The sequence below is a fragment of the Labrus bergylta genome, chromosome 9, assembly GCF_963930695.1.
Source record: "Labrus bergylta chromosome 9, fLabBer1.1, whole genome shotgun sequence".
Lineage (NCBI taxonomy): Eukaryota > Metazoa > Chordata > Actinopteri > Labriformes > Labridae > Labrus > Labrus bergylta.
The window spans coordinates 14,784,372-14,806,863 of record NC_089203.1 but is presented as its reverse complement, the minus strand read 5'-3'; the positions used below and the strand labels follow the sequence as shown (position 1 = coordinate 14,806,863).

Here is a 22,492-nt window from a genome sequence, read left to right as displayed (position 1 = left end):
TATGAAGAGACAGAGAGTTTTTGTGAAAACGAATTACCCTCTGTGTTTCACTGGTCTCAACCCCCAACCGTCCTCATTTCTCCTTCTCCTCCTTTCCTTTCTCTCTTTCCTTTCATTTTACCCTTCCTCTGCTTCCTTATTTTAAACATCCCTTACAACTTCCTTATTTTCCTCACAGACTGCCTCTAGACAGCAGTAAGTTGTATGTCTGTGTTTTAACTCTGGTTGCCCCCAGCACATGTAAATGACTTTGGTACTTGATGTTTGAAGAGAAAAGATGAAGAAAAAATCCCTAAGTGCAGAATCAAACAGATAACAGGCAGGAATTTTCACTTTGCTGGGGAATGTGTGTCTTGACATGCTCTGCCTTTAATGTTTTTTTTCTTTCTTTTAAAGTCGTCAAGGACAGTTCGTTTTGGAGGCATTCTAATCCTGAATGTTAAATATAAATTTAGGGGTTTCCATTTCTATGACATAAAATCCCTCTCATAGAAGATGTGACTATAGCTTTCACACTGAACCGACTTGATGTGTACAGGTTTGCACTTGTGTTATCACCAAACCCCACATGTGTGGCCCTGCACTCTGGAAATAGTCCACAAGGTGAGCATACATACATAAGCAACCAGCCGGGGTCATATAATAAAAACCTGCTAGACAGGAAATATCTCACATGCCAGGAAGTTGGTCGCTTGGTGCATTTAAGGCTATACGGCTTTATGACCCACATTACACCAAGTCATTCAAGTGACCTCTGAGGTGTTATCTCTAAAAGGCAAACACGGGAGCATTTACTGCCCCTTCCTCTTTGCCAAGGATGCAAGAAAATATCTGACTTTGCAAAGATCTGGTCTCGCTGCATCTGCAAATTCACATTTTCAAGGTCAAATGTTGGATCGAGAATATGGAGGATAATGGTGTTACAATAAATTATGGGAATGCATCTCTTACACAGCTCCAGCCTTCCAAAAAATCGATGCTTGGGCAGTTCTCAGTAATAAAAGCAGGGACTTGAAAGTAGGGGTTTGAAATCAGACAAAGTTGAGATTTAAAAGGACAAATAAAAGGGTTAAGATGTAAAGGAGTTAAGGCTAAAGGTAAAGTGTCAATATTATACACATTTAAACTCTGAATTATTGAAGGGTAAGGATCTGTCTTGTGATCCCTCTACAAAGCTTTTCCTCTATCTGTTGCCGTGGAGCTTTCTGTCCCTCTCCGACCTGGTTCATCAGCACTAAAGCCATTAGAAAGAGAACACCAGATGACAAATACTCCCGGATCATGCTGAGTATTCATCTGCCGCATTTGTCTGTGTGACAAAGCATTTCCTGCTAGCAGGAGGGGTCATCTTACAGGGTGACCATGCATGTGGCCACTGGATATGTACTGTACATGACTCAAAATCAACCCTCTAGAGCTCAGTGGAAGTGTCAGTAATCTATTAGGTGTGTAAAGAATGACCCATCCATGGACACATCCATCCAGTAAATTCCACTGAGGCTTAATTGACATTGTCTGGAGGGAGGCAGAGGCCTTTATATCTTCCCAGCATGTGTTTAAGTCCACAAGCAGGACTCACATTAACAAGAGGGTAAAAGTCATAGACTGTAAAAAAATAAAGAATAAAAAAACTTGGATGAAGCCTGAGTGACATCACCCATCAGTTTCTGAAGGAAATGCTGTCTTAATCTAACATTCGGTCAACCTCACAACAAGCTAAGATCTTGCGCGGGGCCGGTTGTTTATTTCTGCTTTAAAAACACAAATTTGTTTGTGGTGTGTATGTGATTTCCAGGGCTTCTGCGGCCAGCCTCAAAAGGACACGCGATTAACCAAGGTTTGGCTTTTTTTTTTTTTTTTACACAGCAGGCTGCCGCTTGGTAATACTCCGTACCTTAAACGGAGAGACTGGACACCCCTGGCAATCTCTTTGTTGTGTCTAAAAATAGCGGGTCCCAGCGGTCTCCCTTGGAAAAATAAGGCAGAGGCATACTTAATTATTTAATTATTTCTCCCCTCTCTGATTTACATGCAAACCAGAGGAAGAGTCATTTTTATCTGAGTGCCATGGTTGTGGCGAGGAGCTGTGTACTGATCCCCCAGCAGAGGAGCAAAGACACAAAAAAAACAAGCCTAAGATCCACTCGGTGAATCCCAGCCTCCAGAGGCAGACATGATCTCATGTTATCCGTGTTTCCCCTGAAGCATCAAGGCATGTATGCATTATGTCAATGAGACCTGTACTCAGGAAAACTCAGCCTTTTCAGTCACGATGTTAAATAATGTATCAAAGAGTTGAACAGAGTTTAATCTGAGGCGAATCCTGGATTCTGTGTAGCATCTTGTGTTCTCATTCACTCAGCCTCATTCACTTGATGTTTTGTTTGCCAATATGTGATGCATACTTAAATACTAAGATGTATTTGTTTAGTCCCAAAGGAACTATGCATGATGCTTTATACATCGTATGCATTGACTACCTCACATTGTTTTTGTGTGCACTTTCATTGATGGTTGCCAATGAACTATTTGTGACCTCTGTGACTCCCCCATTTCTGCAGTCAGCACCCGTTGTGAATATGTTGCAATATTGGGCACATGAGCAGCAGCATGCTGTGCATCATTCATCAATAACAAGATTTCTAACTGAGGCATAAAAATATTGAGTGTTTGGCTCATATCTGCTAGAGCTGACTGAAACTAAAAAATAGTGTGTGCGAGTGGCTACATATGAAGTTGAACTTCTCTAACAAAAATATAAAGACCAAATTTCAATTTAGGAGGGAGCAATATGCACTTAGACCTTGCAGGTCAATAAGCTACCAAAAAAATCAAGGTCTGTTTTCACAGGTGTATTTAATCATCCGCACACGTTTCCCAAACATCAATGCTCAATGTTTGCATCAAGGTAGAATCCCACAAAAGACTCCCTGAGGATTTGTAGACATTGGTCGATGTGAGTCACTGGGGGGGTCAAACAAATGTGGTGTGCCTGTGTGACCTTAATCACTTCCAGGTCCATCCAGGCTCGGATTTCACTTGTGCGCTTTATTTCAGGTCACTGCCTCAAAGTCAAAGTAGGGCACAGTCATTATCTGAGGGAGCATAACACAATCATCCACACAATACAATAGGGTCGGCACAATTCACCCAAGTGCTGTCCATTACCTCTGGGCATGAACACATGTGCTCCATCACAAGCAGTGCCCTGTCTATATGTGTGGAGCAAAGGTAATATAAGTCGTGATTTTGGCTGTAATACATGTACAGCTCTCCTGGATGTTTGTTTCACTTCTGCTGAGAATGTAACCAATCACAGCAAAACATAGGCAGAGGAAAAAACTGATTTGGGGAAAACATAGTGGAAATTCAAGAGTATTGTCTGGGTACATAGACTCTCTTATACATATAGAAGAGTAAAAAACAAGGTCGTTGTTGAAAACAATTGGATTGAGGCGTTCTGATACAACTGTTTTATTCACATTGAACACACTACATGGTATTGCGAAAAGGAAGACCTTAAATTAAATGATTTTGATGGCGGCCCAATCCTTGTCTCATTGGTTTTACTTGTAGAAGTAAGTAGAAAAACTGCAAGAACCTGATACAGTACAAGAAACTATACATGGAGCCAGCATGAAGCCTTTTTTTTTTGTTTTGTTTTTTTTACAAAAATGTACTTTTATAACAGGACATAACTGCAAAGGGTTGTTAAAAAACGGTGTCTCAGGGGTGTGTGAAAAACACCAATTTCCCTCTAAATTCATGGCGCAGCAAGACGTGAAGCCGTATCACTTCATAATGACTGTCTGACCAGTCAAGCAACAAAGACCTCTGCAACAAAAAAGACTGTCAAAATGACATGTGTTAATGTGTCTGACTGATCTTGGGAATGAGTTGCTGCTCTTTTTGAAGACTGCATGCACATAAATTCTTTATGACCATCAGTGAATATCACACGCATTATTTAAGAAGACTCTTCAAAATATCTCTGATTCTATTATCCTTTCATGTTTCAAGCTCGAGCTCTCCCTCCACTTTATTGTGGACTATGATCCGGGCACTTTAACTATGTTTTACGGCGCTACCTGTAAATGTTACAAGCTATGAAGGTACAGGTATAAGTGCAGGAAGAGCTGCTTCAGATGGTGAGAAGTGATTAGGTTGAAGCCTTGTTAAAGGCTTAGCGATGTTTTCTTTTGTTTGCTGTGTAAGTATATAATGTGGCTTCCACACAAAGAGTAACAGTATCATTTCTTTGGTGCATGAGAAGGACCAGGGTCTTTGGGTTGAGCTATAAAATGTGTGCCAACACAAACTAGCATTAGCTGTATGTGGTTCACCATCTATTATTCCCCGCTAATGGCACTCTGCATACCTCCTGCCTGATACACAACCAGTTTTCAAACACATCTCAAGAACATTGCGATGAATTCCTATTATGAGGGAGCACTTATATAGCACAGCAGTGATGACAGGAAAAAAAATGTAATTACTGCATTAATCATAGCAAGTATGACACAAAGATATCAAGCTGTGGATGTAGCTCCAATTATAACTTATAACGTCCGTGGTCCTCATACAAACTGCTTTGAATGTAATCAGATATTCACATTTGCCTCAAATGCTCGTTCCACACTTTTTCTTCAGCATTCACTTTGAACCCCCTTCCTTGTAGCTGAAAGAAGTGGGAGCACAGAAAGTAAGAGAAATTGGCATGTTATTGTGTACGTGTGGATTAACTTTGCTCTGTGTACATGTTTGAACGGCGTGCATTTGGGGCCTCTGCTTGTCTTTTGTGTTTCTGCCCCAGATTGGGCTTGACAGCTGTGCACAAATATCCTGTTATAGAACATAACTAACTCCACAGACAAAGAAAGAAGAAACAGCAGCCAACGCTTCAGTTCGACAGTCCTGCAGAACGTGCAAACCTTTCCACAGTCATCCTACTTATGTCATGGGAAGCACTAATTAGTTAATGGGCTGATCTCATTAGACAAATGCTTTTGTTGCAGGTGTCCAGGCCAAGTTGAGAAGATTGCCCAAGGCTTGAGGTTAGAGAGGTGGGCTTAGGAAACCAATATAAACGACTTAATGGCTTATATGCAGTCAAGCTTACACACTGTATATTGGTTTATTGGAGTTACTGGCATTGTCACAGATACTAAAACGGCATAATACTGGAAATTATGTAAAGGCAACTCCAAACATTAAGACAGCTACATATATCTCGAAAAAGGCCAATTTGAGCACATTTTGATATAAGACTTTTCTTCTTTCATTCCCTCTCTCCTTTGCTTCATCTTTGACTTTACAACATGAGCGAGACAAGGCTTGCCTCTGTCAGTAGTCAGAAGAGGTCAGCACACTCACTGTGTCAGCCCTGAAGTGTTACAATTACCCTGGAGTAGATTTCCGGGTTTCATAGTGTGTGTGTGTCATCACATTGAGAAATAGGCAGCTTCAAACACGAGTATTTATGGAGATATCACTCATGGGAAGTCTTCTCGCGGCTTGATATAGCATGTCCACTGCGCCAGAACAGGGGGTGTTTGAAATGCAGTGATTAGCGCAGTGTCCAGTTCATTTTAACAGGGTTTGCAAAGGGACTTAATCAGGAATTAAGAGTCGGCATCTCTTTTAAATCGCCTTCTTTACGCATTCGTTGGGGGGATACTGTCAGGGAGGAAAAAGGCAATTGTCTGCGGTTTCCCGATTATCCCCTGCAAAAGCCCATAATCTGGCTGAAAGTACTTAAAGAGTCAAGCAGCAAAATAAACAACATTGATTATCATCCCACTGTTCTTTTTTTTTCCCCTCCAAAGTGGACCATGCAGAGAGGGAGGGGTTTGGAGGCTAAGGTTGCACCTTCCCCCGTCAGCGCCATCTGCTTAGGCAAATGTTAAGGCAGGCTAAATACCCCTTGAGTCCTCTGTTCAAACCAGATTATCAGTTATTCTAAGGAGGCGGACGAACATCTTATCATCTCCTAATCTCTTTTACAAAAGCAAATCAGGAATTCTGCACAGGGATTACCAGGATTAAGGAGGACACAGACATGGCCTTCCTCGGACAATGTCTTAAGTTGTTGCCTTTGGGTCAGCTCGCAAACATAGCACTGGAACCTGGCAAGACATTTGTTTTTAACTCTGGGGAATTCTCTACAGAGATAAAACAGCAATGTTCAGCAATGGTTATTTTTTGAGAATGGGCTGCCACAAAATACATCAAAATGTAACACTATGTGTGTTTACTGTTGGAAACTAGTCCAAAAGAGCCCCTGCTTTAGTTAACATTGACAGCATCACTAAGTGTTAAACACTGACCCACAGTGGGATGTGTCTAGTTTTGAAAACTGCATTTATTAGCCCCAACGGCATGTTAGATGCTGGACAGGTTTCCCCACTGTATGTTTCAAGAGGAGAAAAAAAGAGGAGAAAATCTGAATAAAAAACAACCTCTGTGTGGCTGCAGCTTAGTTGCAGATGTCCACAGAATGCCAATGCACCACCAGTGACCTGAAAGCTGACATGATAAATACATTTTTGCTTTTTATTAACTGATTTCTATGTTTTCGGTGAGGATTACAGATAAATCTACATGGGCGAAACTAATGTTGAAATGATGTGATTACGTCAAAGAGGGGTGGATTCGGGGGAAATGTTGAGAGCGAGTGTCTCCAAAAGAATGCTTGTAAAGTTCACTTATCCCTACTGTAACAACCGTAGTTACATACATCAAACTAAATAATCAAGCTCTGACAAAACCACGTCAAAGCACCAGCAACTACATCTCCAACCATTTGTGTGGCTATCAAAGCTAAAGGCATTATTAATCCTGCACAAACTGATACAACAGTCTCTCCACCGCTGGATATTTTAGGGAAGAGGCACACTAACTGTCTTGCAGACAGCAGCAAACCATATGCTTCTTGCACACTATCAGCAACAACTACTGTTTTAGATCACACTTTTAACAAGGAACAAACAATTGTACAGGCAATCGATGCTCCTCAGATCCCCGCTCCACAGTCACACCTCGTTTAATCAACAGAATTGTTTTCAATGAAAACAATCTCCGGGCTGTAGAGCTACTCAGTGTTTCAGAAAGAACCACTCGGCGGGCTTCCACACTGATTTGATTGTTGCACACACAAAGGTAGCAAGACCACCGCAGCTATGGGGGATGATTGAATTATTCAGTTTGGCAGAGATTTGGCAGCAATTGTGTGGAGTGTTGCCTTGAGTGGAGTGCAAGAGAGAGACAGCATCTCCTTGTTTCCTGCACCACTGCACAACACATGCATAAATAGCCCCTGCTTAGACAGTCAGTTTTTGCTTCAGGACAACTTCACATCATACACCGAACAAGCTCGCTGCTTGGCTAATTGACCCACACCTCTACCCATTTTTAAAAGAGTCATATAAAACATTCATAATCTTCATACTTGAACATTGAAATGAAATGCATGATTATTTTGAAGTACAAACCCTCAAAAGAAAAGACACCTTTATGTGACTGATGTCATAACTAAAACAAAGATGTCAGTGAATGTGATAGACGCATTGAATAATCAAAATCTGATTCAAAACCTGCATAGAGAAAAAAAAAAAACATACACACTGTAAATCACTGACATGTCATAAAATAATCCTCATCCTGCTTCGATTACTCAATTAAAAAGTTATTTTACAGAGCCACTGCAGCAATCTGTAATCCTGAAAAATAAATGATCATTCTACAATCGTCATTCTATACTGTCTGCAGCAGATGAGTGACTTGCAAAATCAATGTAAAATGAAGGAAAAAAGGGCTTTTGCCATCTGGATTTCGTCTTTGCAATGTTATCCACACGAATAACAGATATGTTCCAGTTTTATGTTCCATATCAGAGGAAGAGTCTTGTCTCATTGACAGAGGAATATTTGATAACAGGGGTCTGGTACTGATTGCACTGATTAAAATCCCAGGGGTTGTGCAAAGTCAGATGCGCATACACACTTTGTTAAAAATGAAGACCATTATATTTGTGGATTGCCATCACATTTAATTCTATTTATTCTGCAATGAAAATAAGGATGTTTGCAACGTAATTGTAGTGTATTTAATGGTTCATGTATAGGAAACTGCTGCATAAAACAGGCTGTGCTAAAATAAGCCTGCTAGCCATCTTGTATCTGGTGAATAAAGAAATTGAAAAAAAGAGAGAAAATAATACAATTAATGAACGCCATATGGATAGCCTCACCAGCACAGTACAAATAATTTCCTCATGTGTGTCTGTGTAAGCTCCTGTTTGTGGGTCTTTCCTTCGTCTGTGTGCAGATGTATCATTGCATTAAATGTAATCAAACTTACTACTTATAACTAGCTTCCTGGCCGGTTAGATGAAAGTGAATACTTCAGGCTCATAAATCATGAATCAATATCTCAGCATAGAGACTGTGGGAACACTTTCCTCAGCGACACACTGTAATACAACCATGGGACAACCTTTAAAAGACATTTTATAGATGATAAAAAACCACCGGGAATGCACTAAATGTGAGCTGACCAAAATCACAAGCCGATAGTCGTCGTTATAACTACACAACTCTGTGTGAGCAACAACAGAATGTTTCAAAGGCAAACCAAAGACATGTTCTGTTATAAACCACAAGTGCAACTCGTGCTTCCACTAAATCTTTTTTCTTTCCTTTTCTTCTTTCTCACCTTTGACTTTGTACTGTGAGGCCTAAGAAAAATCCAATATCGCCTACACTTTATCCGTGCACAAATGTTAAGACTCATTAAAGCTGTGACTTTGCTGGAGAGTGTATTTTATTTATAAATTGGCTTATTTGAAAACAGTTCATTAGCTAATTATGCAGAACACGAAAAAAATCAAATCATAATTTATCCAGCTCAAAGAGAAACAACTACCTTGTGATCCAGCCAAACTCTGTTTTTTTTTCCAAGTGAAAATGAGGCATTTACGAGGTTTACATTCATCTATTTATAGAAAGCTGACATTTATGAACTATGTATATGAGACTGTTCAACTTGAGAGTGCATCATCGTCTCAAATCACCAAGGATGCTTCCCCCAAGGGATCTGATTAGCTCTTTCTCAGTTTTAAAATATGAAGTAACTTTGATAAGCAATTAAACATTTTCTGTTGTCTCCTCTCTGGCTTTGTTTTATGCCTTTCAAGTCTGTATTTTTGGATCAAATCCGCATAAACACCGCCTAACACAATGTTGAAGCTGCGCTTATTGTACCCTCTAGCATCAATCTTCCCCTCAGATGTGTAAAAACCACTGTGTTTGTGCACTACTGTACATCATAATAGCAGGGTTATCATTATCAAATCATCATTATCAGCTCTCATGGAGGAGAAACAACCGCACACAAACAGAGGAAAGGAGGGAGAAAAAAAGTTCTGTTGTTCCAAAAAAAGCTTCTGTTCTGCTGTTTTCTGTCTGCACACTTCAAAGGATGCGCTCCCACCAAATTTCCATAACTTTTTATCTGTAATCTGTTCCTAATGAGCGATGTATATCATAACCATTTCTAACTCTCCTTTTCCTGGGTCAGAGATATACTGTTGCAAGCTGTAGAAGACTTGAAGTACGGCGAGTTCTGCAGGGCCGAGATGAGCTAATTAAGGGTGTCCAAACCAACACAGCCACACGTGCTTCTCTAGGGCACAGTCTGTTTGACATGCACTATATGCTACTGGCTAATTGTATATGAGAAAAACAAATGATTATTCTACAACCAGTGTTTTTCCTTCTTTGAGTCCTGTTCCTATGAAGCACATGCAGTCTAGTGTGCAGAAATATTACTGATTCAGTAATGCAGACTTACATGGAATGCTTAAAATAATGAATAAGAAGAGTCGTCAAAATATGCAATACAATGCAAAAAGACTTTAATAAATTTCAGAAGCGCACACATACATAAACAAAACATTTACAATTTTCTCCACACTGGCAAATCAAAGTCAGTTACAAAGATCATGTAAGGTGCATATTGTACTTCACATTGAATAAAAGTGAGGTTTGTCTGTCTCCCTTACATGGACAAAAGCTCTCCCCATGTATGAGTTTTTTTTTTCTTTTCCCCAAAGATCAGGCAAAATCTAATCATTACACAGTGCTAGGATGCTATGTATACTTCAAACTGTGGCCCCTACGCAGTAGTGAATACATTTGATATCATAATTACATGAATATACCTCCTTCAATAATAACAACCCGCCTCACAGTGAGGCTACACATAAAATTAAAAGCCTCAAAATGGACATAGTCTATGGAGGTTTGACATATCAAGACTGGAACAAAATGAAAAAAGCTTTCTGGTCTGTACAGTAATTCCATTAAACTATATATAATCCTTCACAGGAGGAGAAAGAGCCTCCAGTCCAGTCCATCTGTACATTTCCAACTGAATGCACAGCCTATGTCCATCTTAATGACTCTAATTTTATGGTTATATGTATGTACTGTAGGTGCCTTTTTAAGGCCATACCTATCAAAGCAGTCTTTAGCGTACCAATTAACAGGACTATTGAACAACAATGCTGCTAACCCATCAAGCCAGTTACTGGTGATTACTGCAGAAAGTATTCTAGTCAGGACATACTTTACCATAATGATGCTATAGGTGTAGAAACAGTAGAAGCTAAATGATGCTTTAAACAAAACCATAAAAGTAGACGTAAGTGTACCATAGTGGATCTTCTGTCAAATGGTAACTTATTGCTGTTTTTCAACCAAAGCCTGGATTACCTTTTCATTTTGGTGTTCAATGTTCTTCTTATCACAAAATGTATTTTGTCAGTGTAAATAAGTGTAAAAAAAGAAAATCAAGTCATTTTTGCCCTAAGCCAACTCGCATTAAAGACTGCCTGAGGATTATTATATATTTTTTTTACCATCTGGAGTCATTTTAATGTGGTTCTCACAGGTTAAATCACTTCTGAATTGAAAGCGACATACAAAAGGTTAGGCTTAGCTCTCTTCAAATCTGCCCTACATAAACAGCTTTTGATTATAACCCCAGCAGTTAGTCCCCTGTGATTGTGGCTTAGCTCAAAGTATTAAACTTGTCCGACCACCTCGCCCAGTGTAATAACAGCACGGCGATCAGTAGCACGCGGTTGCAAAAAGCACCACAAATATGGTCAAAATTGTGGGGCCATGCAGATTTCTGTCACATTAGCCACACTCTCCACTAGCAATGTGATCAGAGGCCTCGAAAGTGTGACAGTAAGAGGCGGGAACTTGACAGAAAAAGGTTCACTGAAATGTTGGCTCGATACTTCTCATGTAAGCCTACAGGTTGTAGACCTTGCAGCATAAATACATTAAAAGTCATTTGTTTCATGAGCAAGCCCAAATAGAGTGAAATAATACCAAAATTCAGAACGTAAGAAAACTAAATGGCCACCAGGCAGTTTAAAAAAAAAAGCAAATCAATGGATTCAATAAATATAAACACCATCAACTCTGTGATAGTTATACATACATACATATAAACATACTTTACAGATCTACTGACTGTATTTGACACCTATTTTACAGAGTGGGTGCTGGAGTGGGACATGTTTTCGAGGAGGGTTCAGGCCTTACAGTATCATCCTCACCGACACAGGTAAGTAACAGCATAGGACTTGATAAAGCATTTCAAACTTCCAACAGATTCACAGGAGGAGCTTTGTCAAGATTCAGGCAGGCAACATGAAGCGTCTTTCTTTTTCTGTCTTTTTTTTTTCTTTCTTTCCCCTCCTTCAAGTTCATCTTTTCTCTCGATTGTATGAAGAGGTGGGGTTTTGAGGCTGTAGAGACAGTAAAGTACTTGTATCCCCTCTTCACTTCTTGCCTTCTTTCCTTCCTCCCTCTGCCCTCTCTCTGTCTCTTTTCTCTCTGTTTCTCTCTTTAGGTAGTGGGAGCTAGAGATTGATTTTAATCCTGTGGGAGCGAGCTGTACCTGTGCCACAGAGTGTGCCATAGTGTGGTGGTTTCAGTGCCGTCTCCTGAAATATAGAGAGACAGACAGATATAGGGAGATTGTAGTTACAATATCATCGAGCTCTGAGCAGCCTGAGCTGTAGCCTTATCAGTGTGAGGCTACACTGAACACTGAATAAAAAAAAAAACTCTGAAGAGAGTGTAGAAGATAATAAAAAAAAAAAAAAAAAAAAGCATTCTTCAAGGTACGGCTGGCAATCAAGTCATTATCTTGTCAGGTTTCCTTGAAGAATGCTACAATCGTCACAAGCTTGTGCATTTTTCCTGTACTTATCAGAGCATGCAATCTTATCCAATTATCACTCCCAATTTGTCTTTTTGTCTCCCACCACACTAGTGCAACACTCTTCATTTCCCCCTAAAAAAAAAAAGCCATTTGGATCAATTTAGGCCCACTCTTTCTTTCGGACCCTTGCCAGCAAGTCCTCTGATATGTACAGAACATGACATTTTGCTGTTCCTAAATAGGTATCTGAATCAGGACACATATGACCTGATAGTGCTTATATTTGCAAGGCACATTGATCACAGATGCAATGACTCAACAGAAGAAAAAAAAAAAAAAGACATGAAAAATGAGAAAATGAGAACAAAAAAAAAAAAACATGACCTAAAATGTTATTCTGGTGTCGGATTTGATTAACATGCCTAGTTAGCCTTTTAGAATGATAGCCTCTTCTCTTTGCTGTGCACCCAATGAGTCAGCGCCAGCACTTTGTCATCAGACCATGGGTGGCTAGTGTAAAGAGCATGTGCCTTCACCCACACAAATACATGGTGATATGAAAAAATGGAGTTCGCTGCTGCCCTTGTTATCCAATGAATTTATAATATTAACTCTTTTAAAGATAATACCATAAATTGCATTATGAATAAGGCATTAGAACAACACTTGTGCTCTAAGGGGTGTTTAGTCAAACTGTAATGCATGCTTATGCACAGGAACCATAACAGCAGTTTTTTTTCTTCTTCCTACGGTATATTAACTCATATGAGGTTGCTTTTGTTTAGCAGTGACCCTCTGTGCTCCCCCCCCCCCAGAATTAGGTGCAAGACAAAAAAAACAAATTTCTTAGCCTGTTTTATTCTCTGCATATTCATGATGATGTCTGAGATCACTCAAGCAGGGTGGTGTACTTATTTGATCTGCCTCGGCTACAGCACATATTCTCACATGAGCTCCTCATCACTGGAGGCAGATTGACCTCTAATATCCTGGGGTAAGGGTTAAAAGAAAATGATGAGATGGGTAAAAACCGAGAAGACAAGGGAGGGGAGGGAGGAGGTTTTCATTTGCAAATGTGGCTCGCGCTGTATAATGAAGCCATATGGTGGCACAAATCTGTAGTCTCTGAAGTATTTTTACAAGCTTTACTCTCTATCAGCTACATCTGTAAAGTCCCTGAAAACATTTTGGTGACCTTAAACCATAATCATCTCCTCCTGCGTGCCCTACCAATTGTTATTCCATGGGTGGGCTTTTTGTCTGCTTTATTTTCAGCTGCTTTAGGTGTGTGGGAGGGTGTGGGGCAACGAGAGATCACTGTAAAGGCACCAAAGCACCATCTGTCACTTTGATGAACAAAAAGGAAAACACGAGAACCTGGCTGTGATCTTTGCTTTTTGGACTTGTGGTATTAGGTTTTAAGGCTCAAGGGAGACAGAATGGCTGGCATTGACCGACAAAAATGCAGCTCTTGTTTTAACAGCAACACTTGAAATGATCTCTTGAAATTCTCTTTTTTGCCTCTTTAGATAAAAGCAACAAGGCTTTTTTTGTAGGAGTGGCTTTTTTTTTTTAAGTGTTCTTCTTTAGACTTTGAAAATAGATTTTTCTTTAAAGGCGCACAAAGATAAAAAAAAATCAAGCAAAGATTAACTTATAATGGGGCTTAAACAAACAGTACAGCTGGTCATCTTTTGTCTCATCGCTTTAGATTCTGAGAACGTGACTCACCCAAGGATACTATGTGGCATCACTGATAATCTTAAAGGAAGGCTGTCTTTTCTCCTCTTTCTTATCAGCCTCATTCGAAACCTAATTACGGTGATTTTAATCATACTGTATTACGAGTGATTAACCCTTTAGTGCATTTAATTAACCTTTGCAGCCACTGATTCTCATCAGGCGAAGCTCCATGCTTTTTCTTTTCCTTGACACAGGCTTTAAATAAGCACTCTTAAAACTGATGGGAAATCTAATGTCTAAAGTGGGAGGCATCACTTGTCAATTGCTCAAGGGGACAAGAAAAAAAAGATGTATTATCAGCTTAACATCACTGAAGATATGCTTGGTGAGGAGAAGCAATGAGGACAGATTTTTCTTGATAAAAACTGAAATTACTGGCGTGTGTGAGAGTCGTGTCACCAAAATGTGAGACTGTTATGCCGATAAAACATAACCTTTTTTGGAGAAATGAATAAAAACAACTAAGAAAAAAACTGGTATAAAGAAGGCCTCAGGATGTGGAAGGACGTTTATTGATCATAAATTCATTGATTTTAAATGAATCCGACAAATATACTCCGCTCTGATCAACAACATAAGTAAAAATCAATTTAAATCCTTAAAGCATAAAATTCATGGCAGATAATAATTCAGAATAGTAGAACACAGTCTGAATATTTCTGCATATTTCAGGGCACTCAGTAGTAGTTAGACGGGAAATCATCCTGACAAGTCGTCAGTGTGTCGTATAAACACATTATGAATTAAATCTTTCGTACCAAGGGCATGTTGTAAGCTTATGTATAATGTACCGTGGCAGAGCATAGCTTTTAACCAGGGTTTTGAATAGAAGGTGGATGAAGGGAATGACTATCAACTCTGTGTGGGTGTCTTCATGAATTATACTTAGCATATTACTTCACGGGCTCAACAGTCATTTACCAAAACTATGCCATGAGGAATTTGAATGCTTGCTAGATGTCAAACAGAAGCATATTGCGAGCCAAAAAGGCAGATATGAACCACAGATCTGAAAACTGTGTGCAATGTGAGGCTAGACACAAACAAAAGCAAGCACCTCATCAAACAAAATCAATTATTGATGCAATATCATGAAATTGACCCAGAATTGGATGAATGGCAGTTGTGATAATTATGATCAAAACAATAACAAAAAAGAAAGCCAGTGCAACCTAGCAACAACCCAACTTTCAAAAATATATACATGGGGAAAAAAAAAACACAAAATGAGAAAAAAGGAAAATGGTTTAAAAAAAGCAAGCAAATTCCACACAAAGTTTGACACTTTGTGAAAACGCCGTATAGCCCCACATTTTTTTTTAAATAAATTGCAACCTTGTGCACAGACTAGTCAGCCTTGATTAGTTCCATTATGCTTGTGATAGTATGGACATACGCAAACTACACCACACATCACAGCAAACCTTTGTTGTGATGTTATTGCATCCTCTCCAATGTGAGCTAATTTAGAGGATGTAAAGAATGTGTATCTACATATGCCATTAATAACAATAATTGGGGTCATTAAAGTAGAGCATTTATGGGCTAAATGCAATGTCGGCCGGGCAGGCTCTTTTATGGACTACTGCTCCCTTGGTGTTTAAGTATATTGGTCTCAAGGCTCTGCGTCACCTTGATCTCTGTGACCCCCTCCCCCCCGCCTGCCCCAAGCAGTACTCAGTCTTCCCCACAGTGTTCGGCTCTGGCTGTCAGCACAGAGCAAGGCCACCTCTCTTTACCTCTGATTTACATTTATTTCCCTCGCCAGCTTTTATTTATTGGGGCACTTCGCATTTGGCACATATCTCTTAGGGAATCATAAGCCCTTTGCTGTACCTTGGCATTTAAATGAGGCTCTCTTCCACAAAGCCTCACTTGTACGGTTAAGGCAGCACTTAATTTTTCAGGCTAGAAGCAACAAAAAAACAGGATTATTTATCAAGTTTTTTTTCAGCATGTCAAGATACCTTTTTGTTGTTGTTTTGTGCATCACCTTCACACTTTTGTTTAAATGAATACCAGATAAATTGCTTCTCTTGGTGATGCACTTGTTTATTTTCTGCTCGCCTCATTTAAACACGTCAGTCAAATATATTAGCACACAGCATGATTGTCCCTTGACCTTAAATACATCAGTAGCGAGCCTGACAGAATCCGGCCTAACCCATGCTCTTCAAATCGAGCTTTGTTGCCAGTAACCTTTAGTTTAAAATAACGAGTCGTTACAATTGTACTGCTTCCATTACCCAAGCTTTCAATATGGAACTAACCTGCCCATGTATTTTTGAAGATGATAATGCAATTATGGTTGCTCTTATGAAAGGGGTACATACATACATAAATCAAAAACAATCACTTATGGGAAACGTTTGCTGTTTTTAATGGAACTAATTATTTTAAAATTTTTATGGCAAGTCTTGGGCACACTTTTTTTTAATTGCAAATGACATTCATATAGTCATGATCATGGTGAGAAGAGTGGGAATATCCCCTGGCTTCATGCTGCCACCCTCTCCCTTTCAAATCACCTACCATGGGACACCAAGGGGAGTGTGAGTGGGGACTAGTGTGGGAGGGTTTAAAAAGGAAGTCATGAATTACCTGTCGGGTGGTGATTTGCCCCGCAGTCTTGAATCCACCCTGACAGCTGCACTCTGAGACACTGTATGGGTCGGAACTAGTCGATGAGCACTTGGAGAGTGAGTCACAGCCCACCACAAATGTGTTGTCCAAAGGGAGCTCCTGGATCACGTGGTGTTTCTTTGGGGCCACTGGGGTCTCCGGTTTGATTTGAAATGTAGGCTGAGGGGAAGCTGACTTGTAATGCTTGGCTAAATCTGGGCTGTCGGGTTTGAAGGTGGTAGGCGTGGTGGCCCAGTTGTACTTCCCCATGGTTTGCTCCTCTAACTCCACGGGGAGATCGAGCGTACCATTTACATGCTCATGGGTAGGGTCGTCAGGCTTGGATTCATCTATTGTCACAAAGTTCAGGAGGAGGCTTTTTGGGGATCGCTTCTTTCTCTTCTTCTTCTTTTTGATCTGACGGTTCTCTTGGTTAGGTGAAACCCATTCTCCACTCTGTTTGCCCTTCTGTACAACTTTGTGTCTGGGCGTCTGTCGGCACCGCACCAAGGCAGTCACAAAAATCACCAAGATGACAGTCATGGTCCCTGCTATGATAGCTATGACAACAATCACATATCCATTGGCTTGAGGTGATACCTCACTGTCCCCTATGTTACGGTCCAAAGGTGTCTCCATGCTTTTTCGTAGCTGCTCTTGGATAAAGGTGGCATTTGACACAGTGTCATTGACAAACAAGTGAATCAGGGCTATGGCATGTAATGACTCAGGCTGGCCTAGATCTTTGACCTTGACCACCAGCCTATGCAGCCCCTGGTCAGCTACTACTATTTTCTCCTGCAGTGTAATGTTACCCGTTATTTTGTCAATGGCGAAGAGACCTCGAGGAGAGACCCTAGATGTGATGATGATGCTACTGATAATACTGTACTGCAGCTCAGCATTCATACCCGTGTCATTGTCAATGGCAAACACTCTGGTGACCACAGCGCCAGGTGTGGTGGTGGCCCGTACTAGGTCATATGAGTAATTGGATGATGGGATGACAAAAACTGGGCGATTGTCATTCACATCTACTACATTGATAGTGACCTTGGCGTAAGAGGAGCTTGGAGGTTGCCCCGCATCAACTGCCTTGACCATAAATGTGTAAGAGCTCTGCTGCTCCCTGTCAAAGGTGATATTGGGTTTTATCACGCCAGTTTGGGGGTCGATGATGAAATTGTCTTTGCCATTCAAAATGGACAGGGTTATAACAGCATTATCTCCTGCATCTGCATCAGTCACTGTGATTAAGCCCACGGTTCCGTAGAGGGGCAGGTTCTCAGGCACATAGAAGTTGTACTCTGGGTGTGTGAAAGCTGGGCTGTTGTCATTAAGGTCCTGGACGATTAGCCTGACAGTGACATTGCTCTGCAGGGATGTGGAGCCATTGTCCTTCGCTATGACAGTGAATGAGTACCTCTCCTGCTTCTCTCTGTCCAGTCGTTTGCCAACAGAAAGGATTCCTGACCGCCTGTCTACGTTAAAACCATCAGGCGCATCAGGGCCAAGAGTATAAATAATCTCAGCATTATGTCCGCTGTCTGCGTCAGTGGCACTGATTTTTATTAACTGTGTAGAAGGATCATTGTTCTCCGGTATGGAAAGTTGGATTTCCGGCTGGGGGAAGATGGGTGCATTGTCGTTCTCATCCTTGATTTTAATTAAAACCATAGCTGAAGTGTTCAAAGGAGGCGTCCCTCTATCCGAGGCTACTATCTTAATTGCATATTCTCGAGTCGTCTCATAATCTAGGGGGGCAGCCGTCTCTAGTAAGAATTGATCATTAAAGACAGGCTTCAGCCGGAAAGGAACATCATGGTCAGTGTAGCAAGCTACTTTACCATAAAGATCTGCATCCTTGTCAGTAACAGTAATTAGGGCTATTTTGGTGTTTAGAGGTGCATTCTCAGACAGAAGAACAGTCCCATTAACCAGGTTGATAATGTAGCGAGTGTCTATGGTAGGAACATTGTCATTAACATCTGTTACATTAACAATCACTGTGGCTCTGGAAGGAGTGGAGCTGCCATCACTGGCCAGGACAATGAGTTTGTGAACAGGAGTTACCTCCCGGTCAAGAGGCTGCTTCACTGTGATGAGTCCTGTAGAGCTATCGATGGCAAAGTGACGCTTGGTTGAGGCAGAGATCTGGTTGCTGAAGGCAAAGTGGATCTGTGCGTTGGAGCCCAGGTCTGCATCTGTGGCATGGAGCTGAGCAACTGATGTCCCCATGGGGGCATTCTCTGGGACTGTGACCTCCAGCTCACTGTCCTTGAAGATGGGACGATTGTCATTGACATCAGAAATGGTGACTTGGAGAATGGCAGTGCTGGACTTGGGAGGGTTGCCACCGTCCTCCACCTTTATCTTCATTACGAAGGTGTCCTTCTGCTCGCGGTCAAGGTTCTGCTGAACAATAAGCTGTGGCCACTTGTCCCCTTCAGGAGTCTCAATGATGTCTAAGCCAAACTCGCTGACACTCTGTAAGGACAAGAAGAGATTTTGAGTTACATTTATTTTGTCAATTAATGATAATAATATGCATGTATCAATATAAATGTCAAATTCATTCTAACAAGCAGCCATTAACTTAGAAGCATTGTTGTTTTTCCACTCTTATGTAAATTTTGTTTTTGTTTCTAGGAAAACTAAAGCTTTTGATGAGATTTCCTTTAGATTTATTTGCAACCCCTTTTGGGCAGTAATAAACGACAAAACTAAACAGCTGGTTCTTTGATTCTTTAATGATCTAATTTGAGTAATAGTTCATCAATAGTATCTTGTGTTATTATTTTTTTTAAATATATTCAACAGGAACTTTATCAATCTTTTAAGTTCATCAAATCCCCTCCAACTCTCCTAGCTTCAAAAGCTTGAAGCAATTTGTATGACTCTTTAGCCTCCCATCCCATTCCTTTTGCCATCACTCAAATTATACATTTCAACTTATTCTAACTTGACACAAGAAACCATAAGACGGTAAAGCAGGCAGTGTTGCAATATCTAAACTTCATGAGGAGAGAGAAGGCTTGAAAAGGAAATTAACAAATAGCTTCCGATTTTCACAAACACTGCAAAACTAGATCACCATAGATTAAGAGAAGGAAGTGAAAACCCAGAATATTAGAAAGGCTTCTTGCTCAAGAAAAGCTAAATCTAGGCATTAGTAAAGCCGGAGGAAAATGAAAACAAATGTAAAAGTAATCCCCAAACCAGAGGAAATGGCAGTTGCTGTTAAAAGTAATTGCGTATTACTCAACAAAAAAGAAGCCAGATGGGGTGTACTATGGAGCCCTAACTGTTTCAATTTAAACAAGAAGAAGGAGAAGAGGACGAAGGATGGAGAGAGACAAGTGACAAAAAAAGAGGGAAAGAGATAGTAGGGGGAGGAAATAAGGAGAAGATCAAGCTCATGAATGAGCTGCATGCACATTATGAAACAAAGAAGCCCTTTGAAGCTCTTTCAGTCAGAAGCAGTTTCATGGTAAAACAAGAAAAAGCATCCTCTTTAAAGAGATAAGCTTCATGCTGCACATAATGTTGGAAGAGATTACTCTGTCTAGGCACAGCTATCAAATAAGATTAAGATACATACATGCTCCTCTTTCAAAGAAGGAGCATTTCTCCCAAATTCTGGGAACAAGAGTCCTCGATAGGTTTTAAAACATGGGACTATCCTTGTGCCAACAGTGTTGTAGCTGACACAAGAAAACGTGCAGCTGCAGCATGTAAATTACTGTGTACTCTGAAAAACTGCTTGCCGAGGGAATGTCGTCAACATGTCAGTGATTGACAGAACTACTTAAACCAGCCAACGCTGCAGCAATGATCTTTCAGACCTTATTTGCAATCCTTCTGGAAAGCTAAAGTCATATAGAGATAAGCAGACAAGTCATATAAGAGTATATGTGAAATAGCAGAGATATCGCCTTATGGATGAACTGTGTTGAATCTTTATACACATTGCAGAACTATTTCTGTCACATCTAAAAGGTCCAAGACAACATTCTTGGGGCTCTATAGCGAAGCACTACTCAATCCGCACAAAGCTCCGCTATTCTCAGTTGTTTGAATAGTTCACAGATTCGGCATAGTAGCTGAGTATCTGCACACTGATATTTGGCAAAGCCTGACGTTAATAGTAGGATGTTGAGTTAGGATGTGTCAAAGGGAATGCTGCACAATGATTTATGAGCCAGCATTTCCTCTATGCTTTTGTCTTGGTTTCGCACAATTTTACAACTGACAAGACAGCACTCAATGCATTTCAATAAGTTGAAGAGAGCTATCTCTCAGGCGGTGCATCCTCCTGAATGCAAAATTAGTCTGGTGGATTGTGATAAGATCTAGGGCAGGCTAAGAAAAGGCCAAATACTAGCATGAATCACTCACTGGAAACCCTAAGGCTGAGTGAGAAGGACAAATCTGTCTAAACAGCTAAGTGTGCACATTGTATGCCTCACGCTTTCAACACACAAAAACTGAGCAGGTGTATGTCTTCTTGAACTCTGATGACATGCTTTTCTTTTTATAAAACATCACCAGGTCTCAGCAGTGGGAAGAGTACAAAACAGTGCTTTGTTTATGTGGGAGGTACCTAGTTCTGAATTTAATCAAGGGTTGGCTAATTTAAATGAAAATGATTGAGGGACACTGACAGAAGCAGGGGTGGCAGATGCAGAGGGAAGGAAGACTCTGAATCCCGTTCTGCAGGCAGCTCTTCAGATTATCAATGGATGCATCTTTCAGTCAACTTGATGACCTTATTAAAACTAAGAGGAGACTGAGATTGGGCTGTGAATATATCAGGAGGACTCCAGTCACGGTGATGCCCATGGATGGGGCTAACCAGGGAGGGCAATTCATCACAAGCTATAGCACCTCTTTATAATGCTGATAGAAACTCTCACTCTCTCTCTCTCTCTCTCTCTCTCTCTCTCTCACTCTCTCTCTCTCTCTCCTTCTCTACCTCTCATACTTTCTTCATTCTTTTCCTCAATCCCTCAGCCACTTTTGCCCCCCAGCCATGATCTCATGCATATAATTAAGACAAAATAAGCTGGGAATTGTTTCTCTTTTGGTCATCCCTTAGAGGATGAAAATGTGTCAAAATAGGATGCTAATGAAAACTGGAAATGCTTGATAGTGAGCTCTCTGACCAATAGTCCTACTCACTGCTTATAGGCAGCAAGCAACGCATTGATCACAACTTTCTTGCGACGTGGGATTGAATCTTGAATTCATTTTGCATCTTCAGATGCAGAGTAAGAGGCAGTTAAGGAATGGAATGATTGAAGCTGAGACTTAGAGTACAAGCTAAAGGACCACTCCAACTACTCAAAGAATCTTAGGTGTATTTCAAATAGACATGTAGCAACCAAGTAGATTCCAAAATACCCTGGAAAAAATGCAAGAAATGGCAAAAGGTGAAGTGTAAGTGCTCTCCAAATTGCTCAACCAAAATACAGACACCCACTTCATTATCCAGATTCTAAGGGAACATAACTTATCTAGCAGCAGAACATTCATCTACATGAAATAAGTAGCCAACCACTTTTAATGTGTCTGAAGATAACGACAAAGATTCAACTTGGATTTAGGAAGAATGTGCTGCAGCAAATTATAATAACTGGTATAATAGGAAATAATAGGGGGCCAAAACTCCAACTTAACCACAAAACCAAGCAAAAACAACAGAAGAATCTCCTTAAGTCATGACCATGTGGCCATTTTTGTCTTTATCGGATAGAACAGATGAGGAGAGACAGGAAATGTTGGGAGGAGAGAGTGGGGGATGACATGCAGCAAAGGGACAAGGGCGGATTGTAACCCATCCCACTGCGACCAGGACCATAGCCTCTGTACATGGGGCTCATAGGCA

At 40.6% G+C, this 22,492-nt stretch overlaps 1 protein-coding gene across 3 annotated transcripts in view; it reads right to left on the bottom strand.

Annotated features, from left to right (window-relative positions):
* pcdh11 (protocadherin 11) overlaps window positions 1-22,492 on the bottom strand; it is a 126,632-nt gene that overhangs the window by 94,423 nt on the left and 9,717 nt on the right. For 2 of the 3 annotated variants that reach the window (XM_065958596.1, XM_020637110.3), the window contains exon 3: window positions 16,585-19,092. In XM_065958596.1, coding sequence (XP_065814668.1) covers window positions 16,585-19,092 — 2,508 coding nt within the window. Of the gene's footprint in view, window positions 1-9,896; window positions 12,020-16,584; window positions 19,093-22,492 lie in introns of those variants that run through there. The other variant, XM_020637112.3, reaches the window with a different exon arrangement.